General features: G+C 41.9%; 1 protein-coding gene across 1 annotated transcript; it reads right to left on the bottom strand.

Annotated features, from left to right (window-relative positions):
• Positions 1 to 3,632: 3,632 nt before the first annotated feature.
• DESI2 (desumoylating isopeptidase 2) lies at positions 3,633 to 15,350 on the bottom strand. The gene is made up of 5 exons (XM_027740987.2): positions 15,200 to 15,350; positions 8,362 to 8,434; positions 6,438 to 6,531; positions 5,803 to 5,944; positions 3,633 to 4,004 (listed from the first exon to the last, which is right to left on the bottom strand). Exons 1-5 carry the CDS (start codon positions 15,236 to 15,238, stop codon positions 3,771 to 3,773), a joined length of 582 nt encoding a protein of 193 aa, XP_027596788.1. The 5' UTR covers positions 15,239 to 15,350; the 3' UTR covers positions 3,633 to 3,770.
• Positions 15,351 to 17,027: the final 1,677 nt, after the last annotated feature.

Raw genomic sequence — 17,027 nt, forward strand, 5'->3', positions numbered from 1 at the left:
GCACAGACATTACAGACCCCACATACCTTGTGGCTCCTCAGTCCACTGCAAATCCAGACCACAGAGCCGGGCTTTCAAGCAAACTGTAGAATGTGGCACATAGTACCTGCAATGTATCCCAAGGACAGTGGGGTGTCTGGATGCCCCAACAGATGTAGTTAGTACACCAAATCTAAACACATTTTGAATTTAGTCTAATGGAAACTAGTGGCTCTTAATAACGCCTCAGACAAACCAAACCACAGCACCTGATGCTCATGTCAGCGTAACAGCCTACAGCTTAACTATAGGAAACCCCTGGGTAGTTTTACTGTCCTTCAAAACCATCTTTCTAAACCAAAGATCAGCTTGGGTGGCACTACCAAAACAGGTAGGTACAAGGGGAGTAACACACAGAGCCAACTGTCTTTTTTTTTATAAAAGTATTTTTAATAAACTGATGGATTTAAGTTTAAGATGCTAGACAAATTGTTGCCATGTACAGGTAACAAAAGTCAAAATTCTTCGAATTTTATACAAATACTATGTAGTACAGTAAACTTGAATACAAGTTTACAAAAAATGCATCAGTGAATATTCAGCTTGTAAGCAACTTCCAACAGTGAAAATTATCATCTATCAATAGTGATCAGAATTGCATTGTCAGTTTTAGAAGTAATGCAACTATGCTTTTTTTACCAAGCCACTCTGGAGTTATTGGTGCACACTAACAGTACATTGGATTTTTTTGGCTTGCTGAACAGAAAATGGCATTTAAATAAAATGACCGAGTTAAACAATGTAATAAGTATCAAAAGTACTATCTCACAGGAAACTAAACAAGAATGAGAAAGTAAACAGAGCAGAACCCTGAAGTGGTGATTTTTCTACCCGTTTTGATGGAAAAGATTCCACAGGTGTCCAGCTTTCTCACAGCATTTTGGAGTGTTCTAGTCCTAGCACAGTGTGGTCATTAGTAGACTAAAGTAATCCCTGCTTGGCAGTAATGCTGGTGAAAGGTAACTTGCTCTATTGCTAACAAATCAGAGTAACCACTGGCAGGGCGACTTTTTGGAGGCATCCAGCAGGAGCTGACAGCACATGACTGGAGTTACAGTGCCGCTCGCTTCCATACAATACCCAACAGCCTTCAGGGTTCAGGTGTCAGTTTCCTCACAGGATTTACAAATGGATGGTTTTGAAACAAACACAAAACTCATTATGGAGCATGAGACAGTATTTTTGCCTGTACAGCTACCAATAAAATGAATGTTTTTGTTACAAACTTTCCAGTCTGCTTTATAAAAAATAGTCTTAGTTTTACTTCTAAATAAAAACTGTGCTGTGATCTGTCACGTTCTTGCATTGTACATGCTGTAATTGTGTGTGTTAATGAAAGTGTAGAGATTTGTGACCTAGCACTCTGGATGTATCAGAAGCCTAAAAAGCTGATTTTGGTACATAAAAGGTAGCAATGAAAATTCATTCTATTTATTTTTCCTAAAGCCTAGGAAAAGCTACAGTACATTGCTAGATCAGTGGCCTCAACCCTGAGCTGAAATAAAGGACCTGCCTTGGCCAAGAGACTTAGTCACATTACTACCACAGCTGCACAGCAGAGGCAACATAACCTGTCTGCAGCCTGTTCTCTTAGCTGTGTGTAGTGCGAGATTCAGTTCTGTAATGCTTGAGAGTTGACTGGAGACCACCATATTCATTTTCACTACAGGGGAAAAAAAGGAAAGGAGAACTCAAATTCAGAGATCCAAGTGAAAAGCACTCAACAGGGAGGGTAAGTATGTCCAGCTTCTGGAGATCAGAGAACGAAGTCAGTGGCAGACTCATCAGTCTTACGCATTTTCCCATGTGGTAGAAGAGATTATTAAAATACGTACCAAAATACAGTTAAGGAGACTCCTACTATTACCTCACTCTTTCCACAAAGAGTCTCATGTGATTCCCCGGCCTCCCCAGAACTGAGCGTTTCTCTCTCTGTACCTACATGGCATCACAGAAGATAAGTGAAAACAAAGTCTGTCTGACAAAGGATTCAACTCAGCTGCCAGCAGAGAAACTTGTTTCTAACACGAGTAAGCCATCATAAGAATTCTTATTAGGATACAGCCTATTGCACCTTCCTGTAGGGTTCAATGGCACCGACTTCCCATGGCTAGGAGCATTTGTAACATGAAGCATTCCTGCCTCCCTAGAGGACTTTTTTTTCCTTTTAAACAGCAGAAACTGTAGAGTCAGTATTTCACTTAGTGGAAAAACTAAACCCAGCAACAGACTGAAAATAAAGCTTGTAAGAATAATTTATATTTCTAGTAATGCACACTTCTTTGTGAGCTGATCAGTTTAGGGATGGTATGTTTTTTGTTTAAGGCAGCAACTCTTAGAAAATACACAAGCTCACCTCCCTCATGTTTGTGCTACTGTAGCCTTATGCGCACAATAGAACCTCACTAATTTACACTAATGATTGGAAGAACCATTAATTCTCTTGGTAAGTGAACAAGAATAAGGCATTCCATTATATATTCTGATCACTAATTATAATTTAGCTCTAATTATAATCTACCAGCAAACATACTTCTGTGTTTTAGAAAATAATATCTCTTACCTTCAGATATAATTATGTGTGCAGATTAGTGGGTTCTGCTGTGTAAACACGCAGGTGCATAAGCAGTTTTCAGGTTTTTCTTCATTACATCTGACAAAAAAAGTTAATGCCACAGATAGAGACAGTGGGAAAATAAATTAGGATTTCTCTATCATTTGTGCAGATGTGCACAACTGGGCAGCACTTCATAGCTCAAAAAAAAAAAATAAAAAGGACATGAATGTTTACAAACTCAAATGAAGCAAAATCAGCAGCAGGAAGCAAGGCCATTCCCCAAACACAAATGGCTTGTTTTATACGATTCCAAACTATATGAAACAAACAAAAAAGGAATACAAGTACTAACTTGTAGATACAAGTTTGAAATCAAGTAAAGCAAACAGCAAAAAATTTTTCATGCTTCTAACAGATGATTTTCACACGTCTAAATCCTGATTGAAGTAAACTGTAAATAAAGATGGGAGATCAGATGTAAACTACATGGCTGAGTTAGAAAAGAAGGATCGATGTGCATTGTAATGAAATAGAAATTTCCCTTCATATGTGCAAAAATCCACAGTTTCATTAATGTAGAGGTCATACTTCTAGGAACAGATCTTAGACGGAACCAGTCTCCCTACATCCTGGAAACTACCTGCTTACATCAGCCACTTTAAGTGCACAATACCCTGTTCACATATATAGTATTCAGCAGTTTCTGGCATTTCTCAATTTAACGTTCACCTGCCTTAAATCTTGAAAACAAAGGGGAGAGTTCATCCAGGGCATCACACCACTGTTTTGAGTTACACCAACAGTTAAATCAAACTCAAATTCTTTCTTCTTCCATGGTGGCAGGAGTCCTTACAGGACTTGTAAACAGCAGTACACAATACTGTAAACAAATAATTTAAGTTTCGCTTTATACAAGATGTTAAGTTAATCCAGGTCTACCAAACATCAGGTGAAAATGAAAAGGGTGGCTTCACACAAAATCCTTCCCTTTTCTCCCAGCAATTCTTCTCACTACATAAATAATCCTGAGCTGAAACATGGTTTGCTGAGAGCTTTTTTTTTTTTGCATATAAAAACAATGTTCTAGAGTCAGCTCTCATGTTCTGTCAGGAAGTCAGTTGCTGGAGAGATTAAACTGAAGTATTTCAAACCATTTGTTACTTTGGAGGAGGACTTATAATTTGGTGTGGCGTCCAGTTCTAGACCCAGATGCTGAGCTTGCCAAGGAAGCTGATGCTGCTGCATCCTCAGCTTCCTCCAGCTCATCATGTAGCTCCTGGCTAACACTAGACTGGAGAGCTGCAGGAGTTAGCCACTCCTTCGGCAGGCAGCTCTGGAGAAAGGGTATACAAGAGCTGAAGTAGGCAAGGCGATTCACCCATCGTGGAATCTCTTTTCCACAGAGAATCTATGGGGGAAGGAAAAAGAAAGGATTAATTTGTTTTCTGGATTCAGCAGTAACAAAACTGCAGCGTGGTAAATAAAAACCAAAACCTGCAGTAGCCTTACAGTTTACTTATCACAAATGCCACTCAAGAAGCACCCAAGTTAGCTGCACTAAGACAAGTTTTCTCCATCAGTAAAAGCAGACTTTTTTCCACTGTGAAATTTGGACACATGGTTCCGTGCTTTTCTTAGAAGTCCTGGAAAGCCTAACCACCTCACTCTTCTTGCATAACTTCTACAAAAGGGACAGAAATTAGTTAAGGTATGTATTCCATTCACTGCTAATTCCTCAGAAACAGAAATTGCAGGAGAAACTTCACTATTACAAAAAAGCACCCTGAAATCAAATGACCAAAAATACCGTAGCTGTGTGGAGTTACACATGCAGCTGAGGCTATTTAGTGGGATGGCCTCTGACGACTTTCATGAGATGTCACTATCTCACAAAACAAGCACAAGCACTTAGGTTCACTGGAACAAGAGAGGATATACACTGCATAGCTGGTTTCAACGCCTCAAAAATATATAATGCAGCATTAAATACTGATTTGTACTGCACATCAGTCATTAAATAATTCCGTTGTCACTATTCAAGGAGTGAGCCATTTTACTTAACTGCCTCCACGTTCACTTCTGGTATTACTTACTCCAGTGCAAATTTGGAGAATGGGAGCATTACTCTGCTTAACTAAGCAGCGTTTACCTTGTAATTATACCCACTTCTATAGTCAATTTGAACACTAAATAGAACACTAAATAGGACAAACACTAAAACAGAGACAATATGACCATGCAGCTGAAAAGTATAGCAAAACCCTGTCCATATAGGCCAGATTTCACACCAACTGCAGCTTTGTTAGTGTCTCACCCTACTTACTTGTCACTGTACACGAATCATTATCTCAATAAAATTTTCCAGTACCACTGGAAGATCAGTCTACACAAAACACAGGCTATACAGTAAGAGTGCATTAACTATTTGGGGAAAAAAAAAATTAAAATCTGTGAAAGCTCACTACAGAAAAAATAGCCATTCTTGTTTGGGAGTGTTTCAGTGAAACATCATAAATTCTGGCAAGCACAGATTGCCAACTATCAATAAAAATCAAATTTCCATTCACCTCTTTGTCCTAGGATACTTGTTCCTGACCCCTTCCCTTGTGTTGATACACGTGTGAATGATCAAGCATTCAATCAGATTGGCAAACTGATCACGTTGCAAAGGGAAAAAAGAAAAGCCCATTTGACTCCTCAGTCAGATACTTCGCATGACTCAAGTATCTACATGACCAGGACACAGATGCTGGCAGAGCAATACCTTGACAAAAGCCTCTCAAGCAGAAGATTAACACTGTCTTTGTAACTTCTGTGAATGTGTTATTCTTTAACAGTAGCTCATAACTTTAAAAATTATTTTCAGTGTGATGTTTCTGTGGGGAAATACTGACCAAAATACTATCCTCAGTAGCAATCTCTGAAGCAACTGAAATGATTTTGAAATCCTGTTAGTTCATTTACTAGGTCTCTCATTTAGGAACGCACCCCTGCTTGAATACAAGCTATGTATGAGAACAATATTTAGCATTTTTGACAGCAAAATCTTGTACTTTGGACATAAGCACAAATACGATCTGGAAAATGGTGACATTTGCCCAAGGTATCAGAGATAAGAAGTTGGAAATTAGACCAAACATTCCAAAGGAAGATGATACTCTGTAGCCACCTGGGAAGCACCTTTCTAGATCTTCATGTTTGTTTACCTCAGATAAAGCTGAAGAAAAGTGATTGCAGTTTTTGTGCATTAGATGATAAGCATTTCCTTTGAATTCTTTTCCAAGCTCTTCTACTATTTTTTCTATGTCATCTTCCATAAAGTCAGTACTGCCTAGAACCACAGCCTCTCTAGAAGAGAAACAGAGAGTAAGTGATCAGGCTCCCATGATACAGGTGGATTACTGTTCATACACTGCTCAAAAGTCACCCCATTGGGGGTGGTGAGATCTTTCGGTGCTCCTAGAACAACATCAATTCTTTCTATTCGATTTTACAGCACCACTTTCATCTTTATCATGAAAGATTATGTTTCCTTGCCTATTATCCACCTTGAAAAAGTTACTGCATTGTATATGCTGCATGAATAATAAAAGTTAGCCACAAGTCCACAAAATTTGTATGCATTTAAGAAATTTAATGGTATGCTAAAAAAAAAATGTTCTTTGCTGTAGACACTTCACTATCTCATTACCTCTGTCCATCTTTCATTTCTAAGTAAACACATGAATTTCTCAGAAAGTCAGAAATCCTTGTACAATTCCCCTATCCTCAAAAATAAATCCAACAAATTGTCTTTTTCATATGCCTTCTCAGAAAACAAGAAAATAGGTATCTTTCTTACTTAAATTTAAATGTTTCTCCTAGCTCAGAAGCATTTCCCGGTGAAATTTCAAATATTCCAGAAAAAGGGTATGGATGACCACCGTAGGCAAATTCTAAAAGAGAAAGTTCAGATTTAACAAAACCAGCATATGATGACAGCAAAGAGCAGCAGGGCTCACTGACCAAAGACAACTTCACATGGATCTAAAGCTAGGAACCAGACATCTTATTATTACAAATGAAAGGAGCTGGAAATGAATAGTTTTGTTACATTACTAGTCAGCCTGAGTAAAAACTGACAGGAAATTTCCTACAGTGTATGGATTTAATTTGAATAACTTTACAGTAAGTATATAATTTTCATTGTATAAGTGAGGATTTACAAGTTAAATTGTAAATCCTATCAATGTTCTTTATACATGCTTGTCTTTAAGGGTCCACTTTGATATGTCTAAATTGGGGATTCAAAGTACAGTATCCTCAAAGGTCTGATGGCACTTCTATTCAGTGTGCACTACATAGCTCTAGGTGTGGCAGCAAGTAGCGGCATAAGAGGTTCTTAAATGTCTCGATTTGCAAAGGTTCAACTGTCACGAGTTTTTTTACTATAACAAGAAAGTAAACCAGTGCACGCATCTGAAGCCTGCACATAGCGTCTGCTGGCACAAGCACTCACAGTACATGACAATATCATGGTATGCTGTAGCTTCCATCTGTGTCTGTCAGATAACACAGCATGCCGTGCCCAGACTGCAATAAAAGGCTTTAAAAGCATGACTTCACGCTTCCTTTCCTCAAAACTCGTAACACATCATGCAAGTCTAGCACTCAGTTTTGGGGATAATCTTTTTTACAACACGTTAATGAATAAAAAGTTTGATGTACTTTGAAAAATGCAAGTCATTGTTCTAGCAGGGGCATGACCTGCTATATGAGAAAGCTGTTATAATCCCAACAGGAAGGGAGGCACATGTATTTGGCACAGCTCAAAAACTGGGTTTCAGGCACAGCACTATTAAGAGGCAGGTCTTTCTGGTTCAGATTAAAACAAATAAAAAAACCAGTTTTTACAATAATCATAGTATTGTCAATTTGTTGCTCTGGTAACACTTGCAAACCCAGTTACAATGTGACCATAATAGTAGCTGAAACATAGTTTAGGATAACTTTGAGCAGTGTGGTCTTTGGAGTGCATGCCATGCCTTTTGCTGCTTCCCCTCACCTCCCAAAAAAAGAACTGAAGTAGATTTTTCTTCTTTAAATGGACTACTTTCAGCAACACTATCACCTCCGAGCATCATTATACTGCTGTGCAGAAACACCTCAGCCCTGAGCCTGTGCTACAGCTTCCTCAGAAACACCTTCTGGCAGCAGTGCAGATTCTAAGTGGCCTGAACAGATCAAGAAGCTGCAGTCCCACAGTACAACCTATTTAGCAAAATTGAAATGTATTTCTGTATTATCACTAGGGTATCTTTTATGAACAGCATGAACGAGATGTCTTTTAAAGAAACAGTCTCCTTAAAGCAGACCAACCAACCAATAAGGAACAGACTTTTTCCTGAGCATCATGCACTCTTGGGTGCCTCTCGTTTCTGTACCTAAAAATTAACTCCTTGCACTAAGTGCTGGCAGAATACGATTCAACCATGCTTACATAAAGTGTACATTTGTTTTTGCAACAAGTGTTTTCAAACCTAAAGTAAAGATTTCTATGCCTGGCTGAATAAATTGCACACTTTTTCATAGCTGCATAGCTTTATACAAAAGAATGCATGATGGCTACCAGATTATTCCTGTCCAAGATTTTTTCCAGAGGCAGAATAGATGAGAAAAAGAGATAAACTGGTTTCAGGAGCCAGACTTCCCTCACTACCTGAAAAATGGTTTTAAATAACAGAATTCCCGAAACAAAGAGTAAGTTGTGCTTTTTTCGTACATACCTCGGCCATACACCTCTATACCTGAATGAAAAACTCCAATTCCAAGTGAAGAAGTATATTCATTCATCCAATACTAAAAGGAAAGAAGAAAACAAGAACAACTCTAGTTAGTTTGCAATACAGATTTGTCTTCTCATAGCAGACTGACATGCATTTGTCCCCCCCATGAAAAGCATTAAACCCTACCACAAAATGAAACTGCACAACTCATTTTATGAGAACAGAACATATCATTAAAATTCCCCAACTGTACACAGTGAATTAATTCCATTAGGTCCTATGCCAGTGTTTTCGTGCTGTCAATGTCTGTCAAGCAAGGAGTCTGTACCCGGAAGAAATCCAGATCAACTTTCTATTTGTCAACAAGTTGTAGGCTGTAAAGTTTTCCATTAGGTGGAACACATTCTAGACTCAATTACACTAATCTTGAAGGAGCACATTTTTTAAAAAATAACATCACAATGTAAGGCTGTAATATACACACGCTGACTGTCACTTATAGCAATGATCACACTTGCTTATGAGCAGATGAGCACGAGACATACTCAGAGATCTGTAAGATGGACTGAAATGACCTTATTATATTTTGTCTTTGAATACTTAAACAGTGGTCACCATACAAGAGACAAAGCTCTCTCCAGGCTGCTGATGCATGGGTCTCCCGTATCAGGTTTAAGTCTTTTGCGTAGGTCTAACACCTGTTTCCAATATATCACTTGTATTGTTGCCAACAGAAAATAGATGCATTTCAAAAGGAATCCAGGAAGTGATAATTTGTTCAAAAAGGGAAAAAATAGGAAAGAAGAGAAATTTCCCTCAGTGCTTTGTCTTTTCTTTTTACAAAAGCTGCACCAGCAACCAGTGTCTATCAGAAGCTACTACCCTCAAGTCCTTAAAGATGCAAGGAGTTCTGGAAAACGAAAATCTCAAAATTGCTCTTTCCTTGTCTACATCACCACCCTCAAAATATCAGTCTCCAAGCATTAAAAATTTTCAAGTGACACATAATTAAAAGAAGGTCAAACAAAGCCTTTCAAAAAAAAAAAAGCCTCAGTTGTGCCCTTAAAACTGAAGTTGACTAGAAAGAAAAACCTCTGGAAAATACAAGAAAAGTATTATTTTGTCAATTACTCCAGTAACAGGATTTTTTTTCCTCAGAGAGCATCGCTTCGAACTTTTACAGAGCAGACTTCAAAACATCAACTGGCAGGCAGATATGGGATGAGGTGTTACCGCCGGTAAATTAATACTGGTTTAGCAAACAGAAAAATGAAGCTATCTTCTCTGCACAACCTGTTGACACAATCAGTGTTTTCTGATGCGAAGTCACTATTAAAACAGCACAACTGATGATAAAGATGTAAAAGGTTGCAGATGTCACATTTTTTTAGGAAGTGCTAGCTGGAGTTACTGCGTAATTTACAGTGCCATCGCAAACATTATGGCGTATAACATGCATTTCTGAAAGCTTGTTGTCTTCCAATAAAAATGATACACTAAACCTTGGATTGACAGGCTAGTCATGAAAATTAAGAAAAGTTCAATGGCAAAAAGAGAATGTCATGCCAATAGTTACAAATAGACAGGCCAGTTTGTGAGAAATTTTGTCAACATGAATTAACAGAAGACAGGTTTTGTGCCATATATTTATTTAAAGCTCATTGTGATCTGTGGATAAATTTTGCTTAAGACTAAACTTTACCCTTTGCTTTAATCTCTGCCTCTGTCAATGCATTGCTATGTTAGCTAGTGGGGTATGGATGACTACACTAAATCATCACCTTAGTCTATTTAAAGGGTTTAGCAGTTCTTTCCTTCCACTCCCCAGGAAAGAGCAGAGAGCTAGTCTCGTATGAACAAGCTACATGTAGAAATATACGGAGTTGATTTACTCTGCATAGAAAGACACAGAACAGAGAGAAAACAAAGAGGAGAAGAAAGGAGAATGATGCCAAGACTACTCATCCAGCTTCATGGGTTTGTGACCATAAAACAGTGGACTCTGGTCATGAGGTGAAATCAAAATCCCCTGGAAAACAGAAAAGCTACTGCAACATAAACCTGTTTCAGTTCTGAAGCCATTCCTATCCCACAGTTTACCAGCTGACCATTCCAAAATAGTCTTAGGTTTATATTTATAGTTAGAACCGTAGGCACAGTCAGCATACAGTTTGTCAGCACTGGAAGAAAGTATGTTTGCCTAATGAGGTGCATCCAAATGAACCTAATCTAGAACTGAGCTAGACAGGGTCCTGGTACTTTAGGTCTTTCCCTCTCCTGGACACTTTTGGCCAGAAAACTCAGAATTTGGCCTTTGAATTCCAAACAACCTACACATCACGTACCTATTGGATCTGCTAATGACAAGCAAGGTTATGGCTGCTCTCTGAAAATGGAACAAAAGTTAGACAAGATACCCCACAAGCAGTAGAAGAATAAAGTCTAGTTGGTTACTAGACAGAAAAAATGAGGAAAAAATTATTCATGCTTCTGCCCGCCCACAACCCATGAAACCTGACACAAAGTATAGGGAGAGGACAGAAAAGTGAGTCACCAACCCTTCTCTTCGATCTGCACAGAAGCAGATGAACAGGAAGGAAAGCTGCTCCAACAAGGTATTCAGCACGTGCTATTCAAGTACACGCTCCCCCTTACTGGTGCCACCTCAATACATAGGGCTCGCTAGACTACAAAAACTGAGCACTGGTGGCAGATGAAACAAAAGTTAGCAGAGCTTTGGAAGAAGAGCCTGAAGTAAGCTGGCACGCTTTGTGTTTCCAATAAGAACAGAGTAGGTTAATTGAAGATAAAAGAATTTCAATGAGGCAGAATTACTTTCCCCTTAGGAACAGTAATTATATCTAATTATTACTTAATCTGGATGAGCTATTGGAAGGTTGGTCACATTTTCTCATTGAACACAATGCCTTATCTCACTGAAGAAATGCAGGACAAATGCAACAAAGTGTGCTGAATTTGGCTACAGCTGAAAAGATTATACACAACTCACAAAATAAAGACTGTAAATCAAATGACATCTATATAAATCACTGGTTCGGTAACATGCCATAAATTCTGTAATCCCAAACTCATCCCAAACACTATATCCTTGCTTCCATTACACAAACTGGATTCCCTTTGGTCTTGATATGAATTTTGCCATAGTAGAATGCTTCAATTCCATATCCTCAATATTTTGCAATATGTCAGTCTTGTAAAACAGGATTTCAGGTTTAATGCGACTGTCATAGTGAAAATATTAGAGAAGTGTTTTTCTATGCGCACAATAAAGTCACGTCACTGCAATGAAAGCAAAACACTAATCCCGGTGCTTCAAAAATATCTACAGTACTTTCTTCAGAGCTTTCACTTATGTTAATACTTTAGCTTGTTATCACCTTATTTGATAAGGGGAAAAAATAGGATACTTCTCTGGGCACAAAAAACCTAGACTCCTAAAAACAGAAGCCAGTTAAAATGAAACTATAAAGTACTCCAATTCTCAAAACACAATATATCAAAGTCTTCACCCTAATCTTTTAATGATCATAAAAGATTTTCAAAGGTATGAACTGCACGATGTAAACGTGGCCTTGAGCTTTTCTCCCACCATAAAATCACCAGTACTTGAAAGTCCACTTTCTTGTACAATACACACCAGTACTTGAAAGTCCACTTTCTTGCACAATACACTCAACTCTCTTCCCTCTTTGTTTTTATCAAAGATTTTTGTTTTTTCAAGTGATAAGGACACTGGAAGGGTATATGCTCCAAAACCAACCGACTCAGTGATGTAAGGAGATCCAGCAGGAGCAAGGTCACCTAGTATTCCCTGCATACCTAAGCAGCTGCTTGGGAAATGAAGCTACAGTTAGCATTCAGGTTAAAATAAAGCTGTTCATACGGCTTTACAATTATTACAGTAGCGTTGATTCTGTCAAGCAGGTGAGTAACAGTGGTCTCTTGTTCCAAAAGAGAAACAAAAAAAAAAACAATCCCAAACCTAAACTACAGAAAACGCCCAAATCCACTTCCAAGTGACACAGAATGTCAGGAGCAAATAGCAAACCTGCTAATGTCTTAAGTACACAGTTGGCAGGATTTGATGAACAAGCAGAACTTCAAAATAGCCTTTAGAGAAGACACTTCCCTTCTTCCACCCGCTCTCAGTGCCCCCAAATAACGGAGTACCATTGATTTCAGCAGGCTGTGTACACGCAGTAACGACTGCTATGCACATGAACGTGAGGCTTTGGTTTAAATTCCTGCTTCAAACAAGTTCAAAATGGACTGAGACATCATTTAAAAAAAGAGTTTGAGGCAGGATGTACACTGACGGTATCTTTCAGACGTCACAGGAACCTGGGTTTCTCTTACCCGTTTAAAGGAAATCTGTTTCTCTAATGGTCAAGTAATGTAGACGTTGCTATAAAACAACAAACAGGACTGAAGCGGGAAATAGAAACACTTTCCTTTATGGCCTCAGCTTATACTATGTATAATTTGTGCAGCTTTAACCGATACTAAAACTGTGGACAAATGCAAAAAAAGTCACCCCCTACATGCAATCAAACATCTGCAAATAAATGTACTTGGTTGCTTTTTTGGAGAATAAGTTCCTTCCACAGTTACATAGCTTTAGAGGCTATGTAACTTCTCAATGGAGGCAGAGCTTCAGCAATCGCAATCGGAGAACGATCAGTCCCCAACACATCCTAAGGAAAAGTATGACACTAGTTTTTATGAGCACACCTTTCCCGTTGCTTTTTTACGTCCCTTCCCTTTGTGTCAACTGCCAGCCTTCCTACATTGGCTGGAGTAAAACTGATCACAGCAATTCAACTCTGGAGGAAAAAGAAAGCAGGATATGGGTTGCAGCAAAGAAATCTAAGGAGTAAGAGATGAAGGAGAACCATGTGAATGAAAGCAGACTATCACAAGAAAAAAAGAAACAGCATGGTGAAGTCACACCCCACCAATGCTACCATTATAGTGAGAATGGAGTTTCTCACAGAGGGCATGACCCTACTTTCCAGGCAGGCATTTATACAGGAGACAATCCATTCTGTAAAGTTTTCACAGCCTGCCTGTGAACTGGGCCCAGTTGACACTTTGCACAGCTAAGCAAGTCTTTGCAGGAACACTAGGTCTCCATCTTGGTGAGTCAGAAGTGCGTCAAGCCTTGACTTTAAAGACACTCTCTTACGTAAGAGTCCCGAAACTGAAGTCCTACTTCTTTCTCTGCACAAATATTTATAGTTAATATATGTAAAACCATCTCTTTTCACGGTAAAAGAGATTCTACAATGTGTATTTTTGCACTGTAATCAAGAGAAGTCATATATATGCACGTGACAGAGCATCCTTCCTTCCTCAAGTCTAGCGTAAGGCACACAGTGCCTTCTTCCTAATATCAGCACCACATATGAGCTCAACCAGGTGAGCAAAGACCTCTTTCTCCCCCGCCTCCTCAGAAAAATCACAGTGAGCAGACTGTCCTGTCTCCAGTTTCCCCTTATTCTCTACAAAGAAGGCAAACCAAAGTCGAAGTAACAGGTTATATTCACTGGATACAGAACTCAAACACAGGAGTGGACAAAAAAAAAAGCCCAAAAAACTCCTTTGAGAGGGATGTTGATTTTTATGAGACGTATTGGGGTGAAATAATGATGACGAGGCTCAGGCTAGTTCCTATAATATCATAAATAGATTTGATTTCAGGCCAGATAGCTGCCTATTGATTGCTATCAAACATTTTAGCATTTGAACATGACTACTCTCAAGCTAATAAGCTGTATTTTCTTACTTCCAGCAGTCACTGACTCTACACTAAACACCTTCACCCTTTCAAAACAGCAAAGGTTCACTTTAAAATGGTGGTAGGAAAGCCTATCCAAAACAAGCTAAGTAACACAAACACTGTCACCTGAAGCTAGTTGTTGATCTTACTGTCCCTCTATCAGTAGACTCAAAACTTGGTTAGAGAACTAATGCCACTCGTTCTAATTTCCAGCAGCTGAAAGGCATTAAGGGATAATATTTTCTTAATATTATTTATCCGCACCTCCTGTTCCATGCAGGTACTTACACCTCATTTGTTACCATGGCATTTGAGCAGCTTCCAGCTGAACATAAGACAATACAAGAGTTGCTGTAGATGTCACAGAAAGATTACCCAGGAGGGAGGGAAGGTGAGCTCATAGGGCTGCAAATCAAGCTGGAACGACTCCTTTATTTCTACCAAATCGCAGCCATACCAAAACCGCCCAAAAATTCTGATCCAGAAAAAAGTCACCTTACTGACACTGCACTAAAAAGCTCTTATCCCTACAGAGACAGTGGTTATCCCCAACTACTATCCTGCTGGAAAATTAGACACTTTTATGGTTTTCGTGAGCAGAAAGGCAGGGCCTCCCCGCTGCTGAGCTTTGGGGCAATAGCAGGGGGAGCGGCACAGCTCGGGGACGCTCATGGCAGGGGCAGGGGAAGTTTCCCTGCGACAGGGAGCGGATCCACCTGCCACTGGAAGACCCATCCCGGCAAACTTTGGTCGCAGGTCACGAAAGATCTGTAGAAATCGACAGACCTCCCAAATCACCGCCCGCGACCCCCCCTTCCCGGATTCGTTATTTCTCCCGCTCCACCGCCCACAGAGCCCGCTCCCGCGGGGACAGGCAAGGGAAGGGCAGGAAAAGTTTCCCGGCCGCCCCTGCCCCCCGCAGGACAGGACAAGACAGAACAGGACAGGACAGGGCTCTCCCCGCCGCCGCCCTCCCGGGATGCGGCCGGGACCCCCACCCGCCCCGTCGCCCCCGGGCCGTGCCGAGCCCTGGCTCACCATGTCGTAGACGTTCAGGATCACCAGCTGGTTCGCCATCGCCGGCGGCCCGCGGGCGCCCCCCGCCCGCTCGGAGCTCCCGCTGCGGCGGCGGCGCTCAGGCCGGCGGCGGGGCCGTGCGGACCCCCGGGGGCCGCTTCCTTCTCGTCCTGCCTGTTGCTGCGGGGCGGGGGCGGGCGGCGGGCACCATGGAGCCGCCGCCGCGGAGGGACCGGGCCGCGCCCCCGGGAGACGCGCTCAGCCCGCGGCCGGCGGCGGGGGCCGGGGGGCAGCGGGCGCGGGCCCCACCCCGGTGCCGATGGCGGTGCCGGCGGCGGGAGGGGAGGAGGGAAGGAAGGGAGGGAAGGAGAGGCGCGGGCGGCAGGTCGCGCCCTGCCTGGCGCTGGCGGCGGCGCCGGGGCCGCGGGACGGCCGGACAGCCCCGCCAATGGGCGCAAGATGGAGCCGCTCCAGCCCGCCCCCAGCGCCCGCGCGGAGCGGGACGGCGGCGCCTACAGCTCCCGGCGCGCAGCGCGGGAATGCGGTCCCGGCGTGCCCGGCGCCTCCACGGCCCGCCCCGCGCCGCGGGAGCCCAGCCCGGGTTGTGGAAACCCCCGTGTGGCCCGTCTCCGTCCTGGGAGGTGTTCGGGGTGGCAGCAGAGTCCCAGCGGGAACGCGATCCGCCCTGCATCGCAGCCGAGCCCGCCCCGGCACCGCCTCACGGCCGCGGGACTGTGCCCGGCCTCCCCGTCCCGTGCCGCAAATGCCACACGCGCGGTTAAGGCTTGTAGTTCTAGCGGCAGGATTACTCCGTTCCCAGTCCGTGTTGTGGCCGCGTGCGGAGCGTCCCCCGGCACCGCCATTTTACGTTTGAGTTCAGGGAAGAACGGGAATTTTAACTGGCTCGGCAGCAGGAACGTTTGAACTGTGTGGATGGGCGGATAATCCGCATGTTGGTGCTGATGAATGCGTGGCCGCTCCTAAGGCTACAGACACTTTCGAGAGTAACCTTGCCTTACAGCCTGGTGGTAAGGCAACCTCAACCTATAACCTTTTCAAGCAACGGCAAAACAAAAATCCATTTGGTAAAAGCAGGAGAAAAGATGCCTTCTCTTTCCCAGCAGATTCAGTTTTATAAAGACTACTACTGCCGCTTTGTAGCACTTTAAAAAGGTGCTGTTCGCAGCAGGCTGTGGTTGTGCCCTTGAGATGAAGGTGCTGGAGGAAGGAGGATGTACCACCCCAGGGGGTATCCCGGCTTTCACTATCATTTCTGGCTGCAGACTTTTAGATGTTTAGCCCCTCTTTCTTAGCTAAGATTTCGCTTAGCTGCTGAGCTCCATTTTGTGTGCAGAACAGCTTATCCTTCGGGTACTACAGCATAGCTGATGTAGGCAGTTAGAAAAAGCAATTCCTGCTTTGGGGAGTGATCTTTGGTTAGACGAAATTAATATTGTTGCAAAAACTTCCCACAGGTTTGGCTACTGATTGTCAGAATATGTAATTCAGGCACCTGAGAGACTGGTGTGTGAAACTGAGGTTCACCTTAGCCATGTGAGGACTTGGCAGTAATGCCTTACTTTGCTGGTAAAACGGTAAACGTGGACAGGTCTATAACTCCTTTGGGTCGTGTTCTTTGCTCCTTTGGCTGAAAGCTAGGAAACAAACTGGTAGTTATTAAACCAAAAAGTTTTGTGGGAAAAAGCTGCTTTCATGTCAGGGAATACTGAGGAAAATATGATTGTATCTTAAATCTGAGAAGGCAGGGACTCCATTTTCAACTAACAGTATTCATTAGCTGCAAGACAGAAATACAGAGTGTTGGAATGACTTGTGAATCACTTGGTCT

Source organism: Pipra filicauda, unplaced genomic scaffold, assembly GCF_003945595.2.
Source record: "Pipra filicauda isolate LSUMZ 115617 unplaced genomic scaffold, ASM394559v2 scaffold351_size757598_pilon, whole genome shotgun sequence".
Classification (NCBI taxonomy): domain Eukaryota; kingdom Metazoa; phylum Chordata; class Aves; order Passeriformes; family Pipridae; genus Pipra; species Pipra filicauda.